Below are 16,616 nucleotides of genomic sequence, written 5' to 3' on the forward strand. Positions count from 1 at the left end.
ACGATACGCGAATTTCAATGCACGCTTGTCCTACCCTCCCCTCCTCCCGATAACTGGACGAATTAATTGAAAAATCGAAGCGTGCGACCACGTACACGTACGCGCACACGCGTGCACGTGAATCGACGAAAACACGGTGCAAACGTCATGAAATTCGGGGTTACGTTGCGGCGTGGTGATCTCACGACACGTGACGAGCGTTCGACGGCCACGTGAACCAAAACTCTCTGTGATCGCGGGCGGCCATGCTTTCCGAAGTCGAGGTAGAGGCACAGAGTCACTCATTAACGCGGGCTGGAGGGGGTGGAGGGGCGTCGATCAAATCGATTCGCGATTACACCGACGGCGAGGCGGCCACGTGACGCGCCCACAATGACTACAAAAGAAAGGAACGAGCTCGACGCGGAAACGTCATAAAACTCGTTTCGATATTGAAGCGCTTCATAATCATCCGGAGAGGTAAAACATTGAACACAAACCTCCCCTCCTCCCGCCACCGCTGTTCGAATTTCCCACCCTCTCGCGTAATTCTGCTCATTTTCGACAACTGTACACGGGGGAGGATTGCTCTCTTACTTTGTGTGTCCTAGATGTTTCCGATTGTCGAGCGGAAGTTTCAAGTGGGCTTTAGCTCGAGGTGTGCGCTCCCGTTTGTGTGTGGATTGAAAGTATGTGTTGGATCGTGTAACGCGGAATGTCAGACTTCTGATCATTCGTTGATCGAGCGGTCCAGTGGTTAGGTGAGTGGTGAGAAGTTCTGAGGTTGCTTGGGTTTGCATTAGGTAACAATCGAGACGAACGTGATATCTTAATGTGACATTTTCGATTTCAGAAGGGTCCGTTTCGTTGATTGGAAAGGTGAAAATATTTGTGAAGTATGAAATGTGGGATTAAATAAATAACGCGTGACATATTCATATTATTCCTGAGATAAATGCAACGCTAGGATTGAACGCAATTTTCTTAACCCTTTCGCTGCGGCAGGTTTTAATACGTAACGTGTGTGACAGACGATAGATTTTTAACCACGGCTGCAAAATTTGCTGTTTTCACCGTATCGTTTTAAAATTAGGTTTGTTGAATTAAGATGAAAGTGGGTGAAGGATAAAATTGAATATTAAACTAAGGTAAAAGTGAAGAGATTTTCAAGATGAAGACGGAAAGGGTTACAAAGTGAAGAGATTTTTGAGCGACGAGCGAATTGTTTCTTTTTTTTTTTTTTTTGTCGTTTAAGAAACGAAGATTTTCTCAGGACCCATTTGGAGAGTTGAACGGGAACCAAAAAGGCCAACGGGAACCAAAAAGGCCTACGGAACCGCAAACAGTTGACGTACCTATACCCAGTCACGACTGGCAAACAAGAACAGCAACAACTAGCGTGTGCGTCTATTACGCGATTGCGACAGATTAGTTTCAATAATTCAACGAATGCGATCAAATATGTACAGTAATCAACATTACGGAGATCGACACACAATCGGAGTATCTATTGCAAAGCGCCAATATAACGGCCTAATTGCATCGAAGCTTACTAACAACACCACCCGCGCACAAATTAATACTCTATTTGCACAATGGTGCTTCATCTGCGATACATTATTCGTCTTTTATATTGCGTTTCTCGCTTATCATCCCTCCTGCAATCGGTGTTTTAACACTTCGATTTGTTCTCGTTAATGTGCGAATTCAGAGAAAATATACGGAATTCAATCCTTTACCCTTGCTGTTAGGATTAATTTCTCAATTTTGAAATATTATCACCGGTGATTTACATCTAACGACTTGCAAAATTACCAAACAAATGTACAATTAGAATTACGATAGAGAGTGCAATTACTGGCAACTGAAGGAAATTTTACAAATTTGAAAATTTGAAAATTAAATATTTGAAAATCTAAGTTTCAATAATTATCCCGACGTCACGCAGTAGCCTGAATTCTACCATTTTTTCAAACGGCAATCACATCGAGCTAATTGCTCTCGATGAAATTTTTATGGAAACACAATTCACGTTTATCGCGTTCATCGCATCATACATAATCATCCCCCCTCCGGAACGTCCGTGGAAATCATGGTAGGGCTAAACAGCTGCGTTGAAATCTTATCGAGAATCGCCTGGATCCCGGCGATCTCCGGTTTACCCGTGGAGCGACGAGCCGTAATATTCGAGGGTGGTTTTTCTGCATCGAGCCGTCGCAGGGACGCGACGCGGCGCGGCGCGCATCTAAAGCTTCGAACCGAAAAAAATGTCATTATTCCCACGGGGGACAGAAAGATGGAAAACTGCCGCGTCCACGTCAGTTCGATTTCGCCCCGGTCCGAGTCGGGAGGAGGTGGCGGAGAAGAAGGGTGGTGTGCAACGAAAATAAAAAACGAAAAAAAGGAAGAGAGAAAGAAAAAAAACATACCTCGACGAAAAAACCGACAAAGAGCGCTCGACGGTCCAACGATAGAGAATCAGACAAAGATAGACCGCCAACAGAACATAGCAGAGAGAGAGAGAGAGAAAGATAGGAAACGTGACGAAGATAGAGAAAACGCGTGCAAGAGAACGATAGAACGGTATATACATAGAGAAGAGGGAAAGGACGAGAACGTGAACGGGAGACGAGAGGAGAATTTGCGCGGCGGGGGCGACGCGGCGCAAGTGTTGTCCGGTAGGAAAAAATGGTTATTCCTTCTCGAATGTGCCCGATGCACATGCACATTTTCCCGCAGAACGGATGGTCCGAGGGTGGAGGTGGTGGAACCAGGGGGAGAGATATAGAAGAGAAGGGGAAGAACGAAGAGGGTCGACGAGGATATGGAAGAGGAGGAGGAGGTGGAGGAGGAGAAGGAGGAGGTGGTGGTGGTAGCAGTGGCAGGGGTGAAAAAGGGTAGAGATGGAGGTGGCCGAACGGCAGGAGGAAGAGGAAGAGGAAGAGGAGGTAGAGTAGGAGGAGGAGGTAACATTGAGATTAGCAACGGGTAAAAAATCGATGTCATCGCCCCCAGCCCACCGCACCCTCGTTTCGCTCGCTCAACTCAACCCTCTGCTACCCCCGCAGGGCCAAATAAAAGAACTCGAATACACGACCCCTGGAACGCGTGCGTGTACGTGGGTCCGCCACGTCGTACGTGTAACCGTGCATCACACACACGCGCGCGCGCGTCATCTCTCTCTTATGCGTGTGTATGTGTGTTACCCTGTGGAAAACGTGTGTGTACGCGCGCGCATCACGGAATATGTGTATATGGACAGGAGAGTGCTGGAAAAGCGATCCCTGACTACCGAAAGGGAGAGAGAACGTGAGAACGGGTGGAAAGGGAGTTGGAGGAAGATAGAAAGAGAGAGAGAACCGGTGCGCGGATAGATAGAGGTATGTATACATGGAGGCAGGAAGAACTGGAAAGGCAGGGTGAGTTATATGCAATTGGTCAGCCTGCACATTTTTTATCGGGCGCCGGGCGCACCCGCGATGGGAAATGGTAGTTACTCTTGTATCGACGAACGCCGATGGCGATACGAATATTCTTCTCGAAGGGGCGATCCTACGTTTTCGAACCCCTCCCCTCCTACCGCCCTTTCGTTGGATTCCCCCAAGATCGGTGACCCTACTTAAAGCGGCGGGACGTTGAACGTTTTCTTCAGGATGGACGATTGGTTACGGGTAAATCGGGTGATTTTAGTCCTTTCGATGCCACCAGAAGAGCACATATGTAACGTGCTCGATACGAATAAAAATGATTTCTCTTTACTTGCTCTCAATTTTACATCGTGACAAAAACAAAAATGAGAAAATTATACTCGGGAATACTCGATGTAAATATTAGAATCGTATTAACAATCGTAGGTAACGTATCATCTGTAGCAAGTGTTCAACTCTCGAATGTTCACAGTTCTACTACTCGTAGAGATAGCAGATTACTTGTACACTTAATACTTCACCGTTGAACCGTTTGAATGCCACGGGTCTTTGTTGTTTCCCAATCCAAAAGTGCCAAGCGGCGCGATCGCTCTTCTTTCATTTGATGTCGAAAAATTACAAAAATTTTGTTTTGGACATTTTCCTCAATACGGACTATTTGGAAATAACACGGAACAAAGGCAAAATTGATTATGTGCAGGATTTATGTGCAATTTTTTATAAAAAAATAGAATAAAATTTACACTTCGTGGCCCGATGCGGTGACACTTTTCGATGTCGAATATGAGGAGCGCGACCGCGCTCTTTGGCACTCGAACGGTTAATACAAACAAATAGACGAGATAATTCTCGATTATAAGCGGAACCGCACACACGGTATAAACACAGCAATAAAACAATCTCGGGGATCAAATGTACGTGGCTATTCTACCACAGAATCTTCAGTAAACCGTCGAATGCATGTAATCCACAATGTCGAAGATAGAATTACGCCACGCGATGCTCTGCATAGCCATAGAAGGTCCGCGCGGGCGTGACGGATTCGCGGCATATTGCCATAGATCGTGGCTTAATTGAGCAGGACAACGAGCCGCGCAGCCAGTCCCGAGGACGAGCCTTTCAATTAAGCGATAAGCGTTATCGGATAGGTACGCTGCGAACCACCCTACGCGAGTTCGCTGGATGAACGAAGCAAGAGAGAGTTGCGTGCCAGTCTCGTCGCTTGTGCATTCTTTTTCAACCCCCGTCCCTTCCTCCTCCCCTCCTCTTACCGCCATTTCTAAATCTCAATCCCCGTACACCCCTTTAACGCGAGCCAGTTTATCCTAGCCGTTGCTTCCTTTCATATTTTTCTTTTTCACAGTCGACTGCGCTTTTTACAATTCCCCTTTCTTCCCCCTCTCTCTCTCTCTATTTTTTTTTATCGCCATTCGGAAAATCTCATTTTCCATGGAAATCACGATCACGCGCAGCAACGCGCGGCGCCCACATTTGAAGCACGCTTGAAAGTCAAAACAATCGATGAAAATTCAGATGAAAGATGGAAAAAGAGAGAGAACAAGCAAACGATTAAAAGTGGAATGTAAGAATGCATGTTTCGATGGTGCACGTCTCGTCTTTCTCTATCTTTCTCTGTGTGTGTGTGTAAAACGAGTGGCGTTCTCAGAGGCGCGACTGCAGCAACTTTTAACTTCGCGCTGCTCCACCTGCGAGGGGAACCACCGAAGCTCGCGTTGTGCTAGTAAAACTTTCTACCTTCGCCTACCGGGCGTAAACTCGTTTCTCTGTCTCGTGCAAGGGATTTTTCATCGAGCTGCCTTCCTTTTTTCTCGTCGTTCGACCACCGGCGGTAGTTGAAGTTGCAATGTAAGAGGGATTATTGGTAACGTCGTTGCTGCGGAAACTGTGTCAGAGATGGTTATCTTCGGATAAGTTGCGTTCGAGAATAGAGTCCCGAAAAAATGATCATTCTTCTGGTTTTCAAGTGGAAATTTACGAGTTTCTGAATTTCTACTCGCCAGCGACACGCACACTTGGACAATATTTGTTAAACACACAACGCGGTAAGTTTACGCTACTGGCGCACCACATCGTCCTAAATCATCCCACCTAATTCTGAATTGTACATATTTACGCGATAAAAATTACACACGTTGAGAATAATTCAGATCGGCTCTACTCAAACCAAGAACGCGGGTGGCGCAGTCATCGAAGGAATTAAGTTTGATCTAACCCAGATTATCGCTCATTCACAGCTCCGTAATTTGACATGGTCAGATTTGCACGCGGCGGCAAATCTGGCAGACTTTCAGCCGCTCGTAAATCAACAAAATGAACGTATTGCCTAAACTCCTCGCGGAATTTCAAACTACACCGAGTCAATTTGAAATACAACCGGAAGTAACAACGTGTCTAAAAATACCATTACACAAATAATCACAAACTCTCCTTCGTACCTCCTCCGATTTGCAGCGGCAAGCCTATTTATAGCCTCGAACCTATCGATAGATACACACAAATGATCGCATAAAAAATGAAAAAGGAAAAAAGAGAACAGTCTGATATCGTCCTATCGAACGATCGTTTCCTCGTGGCGGCGGTATCTCGAATAGAAAATCGTGGCCAGTATCCAGAATCAGATCCTCGATCAGAGGCATCCGCGTGTACACACGTGACCGCATTCGAGGTTGGCCGTCACGTGTCTATAGGCTGCGTCGTACAATTATTTGATTAGTCGAGTAGCGAGTGGTAAAGTGGTGGCTGCGGGTTCGAACGGTAGAGTGGGAGGCAAATGTCGACTTGGGGTGGCGGTAAGAGGAACGAGGAACAGCAGCAGGAAGAGGAGGAGGGGAAGTTAGAGAGGACAGGAAAGAGGGTGGAGAACAGGAGGGTACGAGTGGAAGCAAAGACAGAGGACTAATGGGAAAGAGAGTGAGAGAACGAAAAGGATGAAATCAGAGAGACTCGTCAACGGTGCCGACTAAAAAGGGTAAAAACGAAAGGGGAAGGTTGTCAGAGAGAAAACGAGGGAAAAAGAGAAAAGGTGGGTGGAGAGAGAGAGAGAGAGAGAGAGAGAGAGAGAAGGAGGTCTAACCTCGTAGGGGAAGATTGTTTTCATTCGGTGCTCAAATTGAAAAGGAGCGAGGACCGAAGACCGCGATTCGAAAGCCGGCTAAGTGCCGAAGACAACCAAACGGAGGGTGATTTATTCTCTCTTTCGAGAGAAAGAGGAGAGATCTCTCTCTCTCTCTCTCTCACTTCAGACCCACCCCATACCACCTACCTAACTTCCTTTTATACTAAAACGAGGAAACAGAGGGAGAGGGAAAGCGCGGAGACGGAAAACTTCAGATTCGCACAAGTGGCAATGTAATCAATTTTTTCGAACGCGTCTTAATTCGTCGACTGGAGATTACAGGTATCTTAGGGGGTGGGGATTAAGGAGAATGACGAGGGTAGTGAGAAGGATGTGCAAGTGAAGTGACTTATTAACAAAAGTGTACTATGTTTAATTGGATTAAAAGGTAATTAGGAAAATTTTGCAGGAACGTTTTTAATCCATCAAATCCAATGCAATTTTTCTCGTTTCGTTCTGACCAAAACGTGATGATAAGACACGTGAAAATTTTGAACCTTCACGGGTGTGTACCGATAAATCGATCGGTTCGGTTTCGATAACTTTCACATGATCCTCGAGCGTCCACGGTTGAAATATACGTAAAAAGAAAAAAACAATCTATTCGAAAAAAAATCGTGGACGTGAAATCGTCCATAAGCACGCGAGGTGAACGTTATCACGGCTAATTAACCAATCGCCAAGAACCAATAACTTCTCATTTCTCCTCTAATTAGCGTTAGAAGGCCGTGTTACACCGTGTGGCTCATACTGCAATTTGTCGTCGCCGCTCTACGCCCGAAGGGGATTGATTTCCTGCCGACCGGCGATTTTCCGTTTCCTACTCTTACTTTTATTGCCCTCCTATGCGTCCATTAGCAATTATACGGCTGAGTATCGAGTAACCACTTATTCTCATTTCCCTCGACACAAAACAGTATATCGTTTCCAGGCGTTCGAACGAAGGTTAACACACAGAGACTGAAACTAAGTCGAGTAACGAGCTTGTTAACTTCTTGATCGTGTGATTTTTACCGTGTTAACGTCCTTCTAATACGGTTATACGTACGGTGTACGAGGGAAGCATATCAACGTAACTGAAAACTAACGTAATTCCTATTACCAATATATAGTCGACGTAAACGAATCACTTGTAACGTTAAACTATCCGTTAAAATTTAACACTGCTTCGTTTCTTACCATATGTTCCCTATTGTAACAATAGGGAAACGTAAAAGAAATTTGAAAAAACACTTGAACGATGAGATACAATCACCGAGCAATCATCTAAGTTAATCATAATCGCGAACGAGTCAATTAAACAGTATACACCGTTCTAAGGGTCGACGTATCAATTCGAATCGCGAATCGTACACGGCAATAACAACGCTGCCTATAAAGCATCCTAAGCTAACTAGTTTGCCACTTGAGCCACCGGACGCAATTTCGCGGCGATTTAATGGTGGACCGGCCTAATCCCTACTCTGTCCCCAGGCTTGCACCCCATTAAGCAACGCCCCTGGGTACAAGGGTGAGAAATGATCGGCCGCTAATGCTAATGAATATCAGCTCGTCGTGTCAGGGAGGGTTGTTTCGGAGGTTAGGACTCTCTCTCACTCTCACTCCCCTCTCTACTATCAACGAGAGGTTTTAACCTTTAGGGAGGAAGAGTCGGATAGGCGGGTTGCGTGCAACGAGGGGTCGCGGTCGCTTTTAAGAAAATTGCTGACAGAAAGGGGAATGTGGCCCAGTGTTTCCCCTAATTAGCCGAAATTACACGATTTCTCGGGCCAGATGCGCCATCACCCCCTTCGTTTTTGCGGGCCGTAACTACGATGGCGGCCGTTAGACACCGAGTCCGGATCGACCGACATATTCCGAACTTAATTAACGAGAAATCTTTTGATCCTTAAAGTCTACCACCACACTGACTGCTTGCTCGGGAACGCGATAGAAATCAGGCCGACATTCTTAAAGCGATGGCGGCTACGGCTTAATGTCTTTCCTTCCTTCCTTCGCTCTCTCTCTCTCTCTCTCTCTTGCTCGCGCGTCAGGGAAATTTTAGTTGAAAGGGGGAGACTCGTACAACTTCTGCGTACGTTTTTGGCTACCTTTCAGCCGGAAGATAAAGACCCTCCCTTTTAGGCGCATGAATATGAATGATAAGCGCGGAAAGAAATTGTTTCGACGGAGTTAAGAGCACGCTTACCTGCTTGTGCATCTCCACGTTCAGCCCGTAAGACATTTCGTAGTACTGCAACAGAAAAACAGAAAAGTGTTATATACTGCATTTCTTTTAACATTTTTTTTTTATAATACGTAGTAATGAAGACACGATTCTTTGACACATTCTCATTATTTCGACATAAATTAACCCTTTGAGGTTAAAGGCTAAAAAATAGTATTAAACCTGCTTTTATTTTCAAGCAATAAAAGTAGTTAGTGTACTCATCTATTTAGTCGAAAAAAATTCAAGTAATAACCTAGTTATGTGTTGCACAAGTAACCCACCGTCCTCCGTCCGCAAGGGGTTAATTTTAATTATACTGGACAAGTTTCATTAACCCTTTCGTGATCGAATAATTTTCTTCATGAATTTCTCATTTATCTATCGATCATTTTATCTGTAATGGACACTAAATTCAGATCAATTTTTGTTCAACTACTCAAATGAAACAATACGTCCCACTTGTCACGAAAGGGTTAAATCAAATCTAAACATCTTCAAAAAATAAACCATAATTCGTATAAGTAAAAAAACTTAACTACACGTCGCTTTTCTAAAAATTTTCAACAATCCTACTGTAATTTCACGTATGATAATCACTAGAAATTTCCTAAAACAAGTTGATTCGTTCCATTTAAATCTGAAATAACGAAGAAATACTAATTCTTCTAAATTCCGTCAATTTCTTATTTCTACCAGTAAACTGATCACAACACACGATAAATTTCACGGATGTTCGACGGTCGTGATTGGAATAGCGGCGAAAGATTCGCGGCACAGGAATTCCATGCCGGCTCCGGCTGTCGTTTCTTTCATTAACGATACTTAACTTCCGTTTCTTTACAATATCGTTTCAGACGCCCTAGAGTTTTCACGAGAAGCACGGGAACCCGGTCGGTACAAAACTTTTAATAAATACAACAGGCTTCTCGTAAATCTCGGCGAAACGAGAACCGCCGTACCACTGTTTCCCTTCCTGTTCCCTTTCACTCCTTTCTCCGCTGTTGCGAGCCGGCGTACAGAAGAAAGGATCATTACAACGTTCTCCCGTGAACCAGCCGGATCAACCGACCACTTTTGTCCCTCGCGCTCGCGCCTCGGCGAGAAAGAGAGGGAAAGAACCGGGTAGCTCGTGTGCCGTTTCAATCGCGCGCGCGTCCAAGGTTCAAACTGACCTAACGTTCGAGGTAGAAAAGGCACTTTCATCGTCGACTTTAAAATGTTAATTCCCCGCTGGTCGAGTCGAATTGAAAAAGGCCGGGGTATTGTTCTTACAATATATCATTGGTCCATTTAGAAAATTGTACCGAGCAATAAGAAAAAGTGCGAGCAAATTGTAAATGAAACGGGACAGGAATTATTAGTGAGGATAGTCTAAAAACAACAGTCCACGTTTGCTACGGTTTCTTTCGTTTTTTTTTTTTAAATAAGTAGTTTCATTAAGTTCGGGACATTAATAAAAATGACACATGGGTTAAAAAATTTGTGTGGAGCAGCATGTTAAGCCTTTAACGTTCACGTTTTTCTCAACTTCATGTGCCACAAATGATCAATTTTTCTTTTTATTTCCTAGGTGTATAGAAATAAGTTTTCCATTATTTATGATCCTCTAACTCGCAGTTTTTGTTGTAATAGAAAGGATAAGGCAATATAGAAAATGAGAGAAAATAATTACAATTATAAATAATTGTGCACGTGTGAGACACGAGCACGAGTGGTTAAACCCTTGCCCTCCTAATTCTGGTCGAGATGTGACAAAAATGGGTATATCGGTAATGAAAATCAATTCAAAATTCTAACTTTCGTTTCAACTTATAAAACTGAAAATTACCAAATTTAATCAATCTATAATACATTACTAAAACGCTAAATAACTGACGGTTAGATGTAGTTCAGCAGAATAGATCATAAGCGAAAGGGTTTAAGTTTGAAAAAAAATTAATAATCATGAAAAATAATAATTCGTTATTTATAATGAATTTTTCATATCAGCTCCGCAATCGACGCTTTTATAACAGCTTAATCCGCGTGAAGCTGCAGTCGCGTATTTAGCCAGATAAAGCGCGTGTATTCCGCGGCGCTTTGTGATCGAGGGCAAATTAACTTCAGCCCGCTAGTTATGTAACAAGCATTTCACCCTACCGGTTGAGGGTTCAAATTGATTATCGACGTCGCCAACGACCGAATAAAGTTTCCCTGTGTTTCTCTGCTGTGTGCACGATCGATCGATCGTGAGCTAAGGTTTCGTCGGTGATGTCTACGAGAAAGTCGGTTGAATTTGTCGCCCGATACGTATACCTGTATACCGTCGTCTTTTTCCTTCTCGTTCGCTCCGAGAAACACGGATGGACGCGGACGTCGTTAATTTACAAAGTATAAGCAGACGGAAAGTGAGAAGACATTCTCGCGAAAACGTTAGAAGCTTGCGCGAAGATTCGCTTGGGAAACTCGAACGCCTTCCAATTGGGTTAACTACATACAATTCGTGGGCACGGACGTCCTGATCGTAAATTGGTTAGTAGCTTGAAGTCACTTGGGTACCAGCCACCCGTTCTGGGACGCATTACCCGCAGACGCGATGATTCCGTGGCGCGTTATAGCACGCTCGTAAAAATGTTCGAGCAGAAGGCAGGAGGAATGGGGGCTGACAGAGACGAGCGGGCCACACAGATATGCAAATTCTCCTATTTATACCTGTTACATAATTAATTTACGACGACGCGACGTATAAAAGATTACGTTTCCGTGCGGTTCAGTTGTGGCGCCTCCCTTTGAAAATTGCCGCTTGGCAACGTTGATAATTTTCTTCGGGAATTATTTGTGGTTCAGGTTGCGATCGTGACTAAGTGGAGTATTTTAAAGGATAATAATAGACAGTACACGGTATATCGAGATTGGTGTTAATGTGGGATATTTATAAAGGACGAGTGTATTTTTCACATTGTAGGAAATTTTATGGAAAAAATGATAGGAAGTAAATGGAGACTTTGATAAAACTTGGAAGTTGATTATGGTTTAGTAAGATTTTGAGTTACTAAACTTTACTTTCAGAACTTCTTACGGTTTAGTTAAGAAGATTTAGCAGTAACATCATTTCTTATTCGATATATGAAGCAAGTATTGGACCCATTTGGGACCTGAAGATCCTGAGACCTTGATTCCCGACTGCCATACTACCGTGGTCATAGGATACACAAAAGTCTTCATCGAGATCGATGGACTACGATTTCTCTGGCTCCAGGGTTATAGAATCAACTTCGAACCCCTCACGAGGTCCAAAGGCTTCAATCTCCCCTCTCCCGAGAAACAGAGACCTCAATTTCCTAGTCCCATGGACCAAGAACACCAATCTCCGATGTCCTGAAGCCAAGGACCTTAAACTCCCGAGCCGCAGGGTCGTTGACTCAGCCTCAGACCACCCTGAAGTCCAGGGACATCAACCATCCCAGTCACGAGATCACAAAACCAACCAGGAACCATCCTAATGTCCAAGAACCCCAATTGCCCTAGCCCTGGAAAAATGGCTCAACTCAGGTTACCCCAGAAATCAGGAATCTCAAAAAGTCCAGCTCCGGGTGCCTGAAAGTAGCCTTAGGCTATTCCAGGACCCAGAAACTTCGATGGGCCCAATCCTCGGGTCATCCTAGAAACCAAGAAACTCGACTAGTCTAGCTTCGGAGTCCCAAAAGTACCCTCAGACCATTCCAAGTGCCGGAACCCCAACTGGCCCAGCTTCAGAGTCCCAAAAGTACTTTTAGTCCATCCTATGGACGTGGAACCTAGGCTATCTCAGGCTCAGTGTTCTGAAACCTCAGCCCACATCCAAATCTCTGGATGGAGTGAGTCCCCAAGGTAGCACGTGGCTGAGTCCCCGATTCTGGGCCTAACATTGTCGAGGTTCCAGGACCTCAAGGTGATTCAAAACTAGTTCTGCGACCCTGAGGCTAGGCAATCGAAGTTCTCAGGCCCCGAAATCGTCTGGGTCTGGGTCCTGTGAAATCCGGGACAGGGAAGTTGAAGTCCCCCAAAGTCAGGAAATGTAAAAGAAGGCCCTACAGCTCCGGAATAAGGAAAATCGAGGTTTCTCAATATGGGAGACTACCGAGATGGGTGCTAGAACCCTGGGACTCAGAAAATCAAGATTACACATAAGTCCCAGAATTCCTAAGTTGAAGAACTTGAAATCTCCACATATCGATGATGTCCCAGACTGATTCAAACACACTTGCACCATAGAGCCTAAGATCCCCAGATCTCCCATCGCTTCAAACTCTTCCCCACAACACTGGGACCTACTGACCCACCTACTAACCTACCATTTAAACAACCCAACTTTCCCATCTACAAAAGCCAATCTCTCACCGCCAACTATAAAATCCTCTAAATCAAACGCTTCAACGGGTGAAATCCTTGCCCTAAATTAACAGCGTGGAGATTCATAAACAACGCGGGCAGAGTGGTCAGATCGTGAGCGTAAGTCAAAAGTGGTAATCCCTGGTCGCTTTGGAACAGAGGTAAGTTGGTAAGCACGACGAGAAAGGAAGAGTCACGTCCGAGACTGGACGGAGGAAAGGTAGGCGGGGGGTTTTCGATCCAGCCAGTGTTCCGGCAAAGTGCATCGTATCACACGATTCGTGAGCGCGCTTGCGCGATCGTAAATCGGTTAGTGGCTGTCGCTTAGCGCTGCGTGTCCGCCTTTAGCCGCTCGTTCCGGGGCGAATGGCTTCGAAGGGGGTGTGGGTTGGCTTCCAGAAAGCGCACACGTCGCCCGACAGATACTACTCGAGGGAGATCGATAGCATCAGCCACGGAAATATACCGACTTAATAATGTAGTCGATAATCACGATGAGGGGTCCGCGACGACGACTACTACACATACATACATACTACTATAAGAAGCAAAACCAGGAGGCAATCGGACGCGTGCACGCCTTCTACACGTGTTTTTTCCTAACCTCTTATCGTAATATCAATTTCGTCGGCAGGGTCCTCAGCGTCGTCCATTACCTAAGTAGATCGACAATATGCGAACGGTTACGATTATTACCGAAGCGATTGTTAAGTGCAACGCGACACGTGCTGCGATCTACAAGTTTACCTGTGCTTCTATCGTTATTTATTTCGACAAGTAATTTAACAAGAATCTCTTTGTAAAACGGTTGCGTTATCAGGTTCGAATAGTTCGATAGAATTTAAGATCACCGAGAAAGGTATAAAATAAACGATAGTTACAGTGGAAATTTGATTACCCTGGGCGGCTTCCGTCATTCTAACGTGACTCACCGTATACCTACATCGTCGTGACTCTATCAAATTAATTTGCGGTAAAGACAGTATACTTGTACCGTCTAAAGCACGCTGCAAGCTCGGGCCAAAGCACCGGAGCTTTATCGTATATAACGATACACAACAGCGAAGGAAAATTCGAAAATTGCGCGAAATGTCTTCGAACGTTATTCGGTCAACGTACATTTAATCGAAGCCGATGAATTATTACCCATTGATTATCAGCCGGAAGGTAGATGAATTTTAAACGAACGTGATCAATTAAACAGCCGGGACGTAGGTATTATACGAGGTACAGCCGTGAGAAACGAAAGAACTCGAGGGCAAAAAGAACGACAGGCCAGATCAAATAGAACTTATATTCCATATATCCGTTCGTAATGGAACGTTCAAATAGGAATTAACAAATCGCTTCTCGATCGAGTTAATCGAGCGGAATACGAATTTATCTTTAATTTCACCAGCGTACACATTTCAACGACGATGCACCGGGTGGTGCATTATTAAAGAAACTATTATTCACGATGAAAGAAAATACATATTCTACAAAAATTCGAATCTTACCTAAACGCAGTCACAAAAATTCCGAAGTTATCTTTCTCCCAAAGAAAAAGTTTCCACTTACTTTTTCACGAGGAATCACCCTCTCTGGTCGCTCGACCACCAATAACGAGCCATCCGGTATACATACGCGACATCGAACAGATCGATCAGATCGAGAAGACAGAATTCTATCGTGGAAAGGGGACAATCGACGAATAAGAGAGAGAGAGAGAGAGAGAGAGAGAGAGAGAGAGAGAGAGAGGGATAGAAACTCCGTCCTAAATTGCGCGTTATCGACATCCCCAGGACGGGGGATTAATTCGATTCGCGATGTAATAAAATGCTTCTTGGCCGCATCGCGGAATAACGTATATCGGTTCGTTCGAAAGTCCGAAACACGAAGAAAAGAGGTTCGCCGGGGCCAAGTCGATAATCGGATGAAGAGAAACTCTCAGTGGCAGAGCCGAGGGCTCGTATCGATCTCATCTGGCAACCTTTCCTTTTCTATTTTCACGTGGTTCGGGAACCCAATAATAGGGGTTGTACCGATAATTTCACCCCCTCCGGTTATTCGATATGGATCTTTTAGTAGAGAGCCTTTGCTAGGGTGATTGAGCCGCCTACTCTCTCTTCTCCAGGCCCCATGCCTCCTACCCTCGCCCTCGCTTGCACCACCACCACCACCCCCCTGAACCGAACCTCTCCGCGCTATATCTTTTCGCGTTTCCTCTCTACCCTACATTCCGCGTCCCTTTTCCCTCGACTCGTCACACAGCGCACTTTCTTCCACCTTGTCGCTCCCTTGTTCCCCTTTGTCCTCCACTTTTCATCGTTTCCACGATGTTTTCACGAGAGAGAGAGGCTCGCGCCTCGCGGTAGCGGTACAATTAATGGATAATTGATCAGTCGAATATGATCTCGGAGACACGAGAGACACTGTCGGGTATAAAGGAGGACGGTGAATATCGTTCGGCGGCGATTTGTAAAATTGCTCGACACTTGGAATACCGCGCTATTTTTACCTACGAATTCAATTATGGATTAATTACGTTTGCGTATTGAGAATACAGAGTTAGGACGACGATGTTAAGCTTTCAGTTACGATTGTTTTTGGGTGATAATTTCACACTACGAACCCTGAGAAAAGTGGCAGCACGAGGTCGCTAACTAAGATTCTTTTAATAATGTTGACTCGCAACAAGGGAGAGATCCCTGTAGGGGCGACACGGAATGCGCGAGGGTGCAAGAAGAAAAGGGTTGGAAGACGCGAAAAAAAAAAAGGAAGAAGAAGAACGGGAGGGGAGAAAAGGGAAACACGTTCGAGGAAAAATTTATTTGCTCCTGCGGTTAATTCTTGTCCTCTTCTGCGAGGCAATGGGATCGTAAAACGACGAAAAGGGATGCGCGACGACGTAAGTGAAATCGATAGCGGCGTAAAGGCACAGAAGTCACAGAGTCGGTGGGGGGTGGAACAGTTACGACGCCGCCAGCGTTAAGAAAATTGAATAGTAAAAGACACGACTACTGCCACAAAGGAGGAAAGAAAGAAAGAACCGACGAGGGGAGAAAGGAGAAGAAAGAGAAAAAAAAAGGGAAGAAGAAGAATGGAAAGTAGAGGGGAAGAGCATAGGAAAAGAAGAAAAGAAGGGAAAGAAAGAAAAAAAAAAAAAAAGATGGGGAGAGAAAGGAAGAGTAGGAAAGACCAGCGGTAGACTATCGCCGGGGAAAAGGGTGGAGCGGTAAATTCGTGAAAACAGTTAACCCCACGGACGTCGGTGCACCGTTATGAAACTTCGTAAACGTCGGTGAAAAGGGGTGGGCGGGAAAAACAAAAACACTAAATTGCACGGTGGAAACTTCAAAGGCGGAAATAAAATCTGTAAAAAGAAGCAGACGGCGAATGCAAACGGGAAAAACAAGAAGTAATCAAGAAACGTGCCCGGAGGATGTGGGTTATGTTTAATTTGTTACGCTGCGGAAAAACGAAATAGAGATAAAGAGGGAGACCGAGGGTGAGAGCGAGAAAAGTGGCGAAG

General features: G+C 44.9%; 1 protein-coding gene across 1 annotated transcript in view; it reads right to left on the minus strand.

Moving 5' to 3' along the window:
• The window catches only part of LOC108578733 (protein groucho-like), a 101,927-nt gene that overhangs the window by 53,882 nt on the left and 31,429 nt on the right, over nt 1-16,616 (minus strand). Inside the window, exon 5 of the mRNA XM_017942110.1 lies at nt 8,732-8,776. Coding sequence (XP_017797599.1) covers nt 8,732-8,776 — 45 coding nt within the window. The remainder of the gene's footprint in view (nt 1-8,731; nt 8,777-16,616) is intronic.

Source organism: Habropoda laboriosa, unplaced genomic scaffold, assembly GCF_001263275.1.
Source record: "Habropoda laboriosa isolate 0110345459 unplaced genomic scaffold, ASM126327v1 scaffold28, whole genome shotgun sequence".
In the NCBI taxonomy this organism is placed as follows: Eukaryota; Metazoa; Arthropoda; class Insecta; order Hymenoptera; family Apidae; genus Habropoda; species Habropoda laboriosa.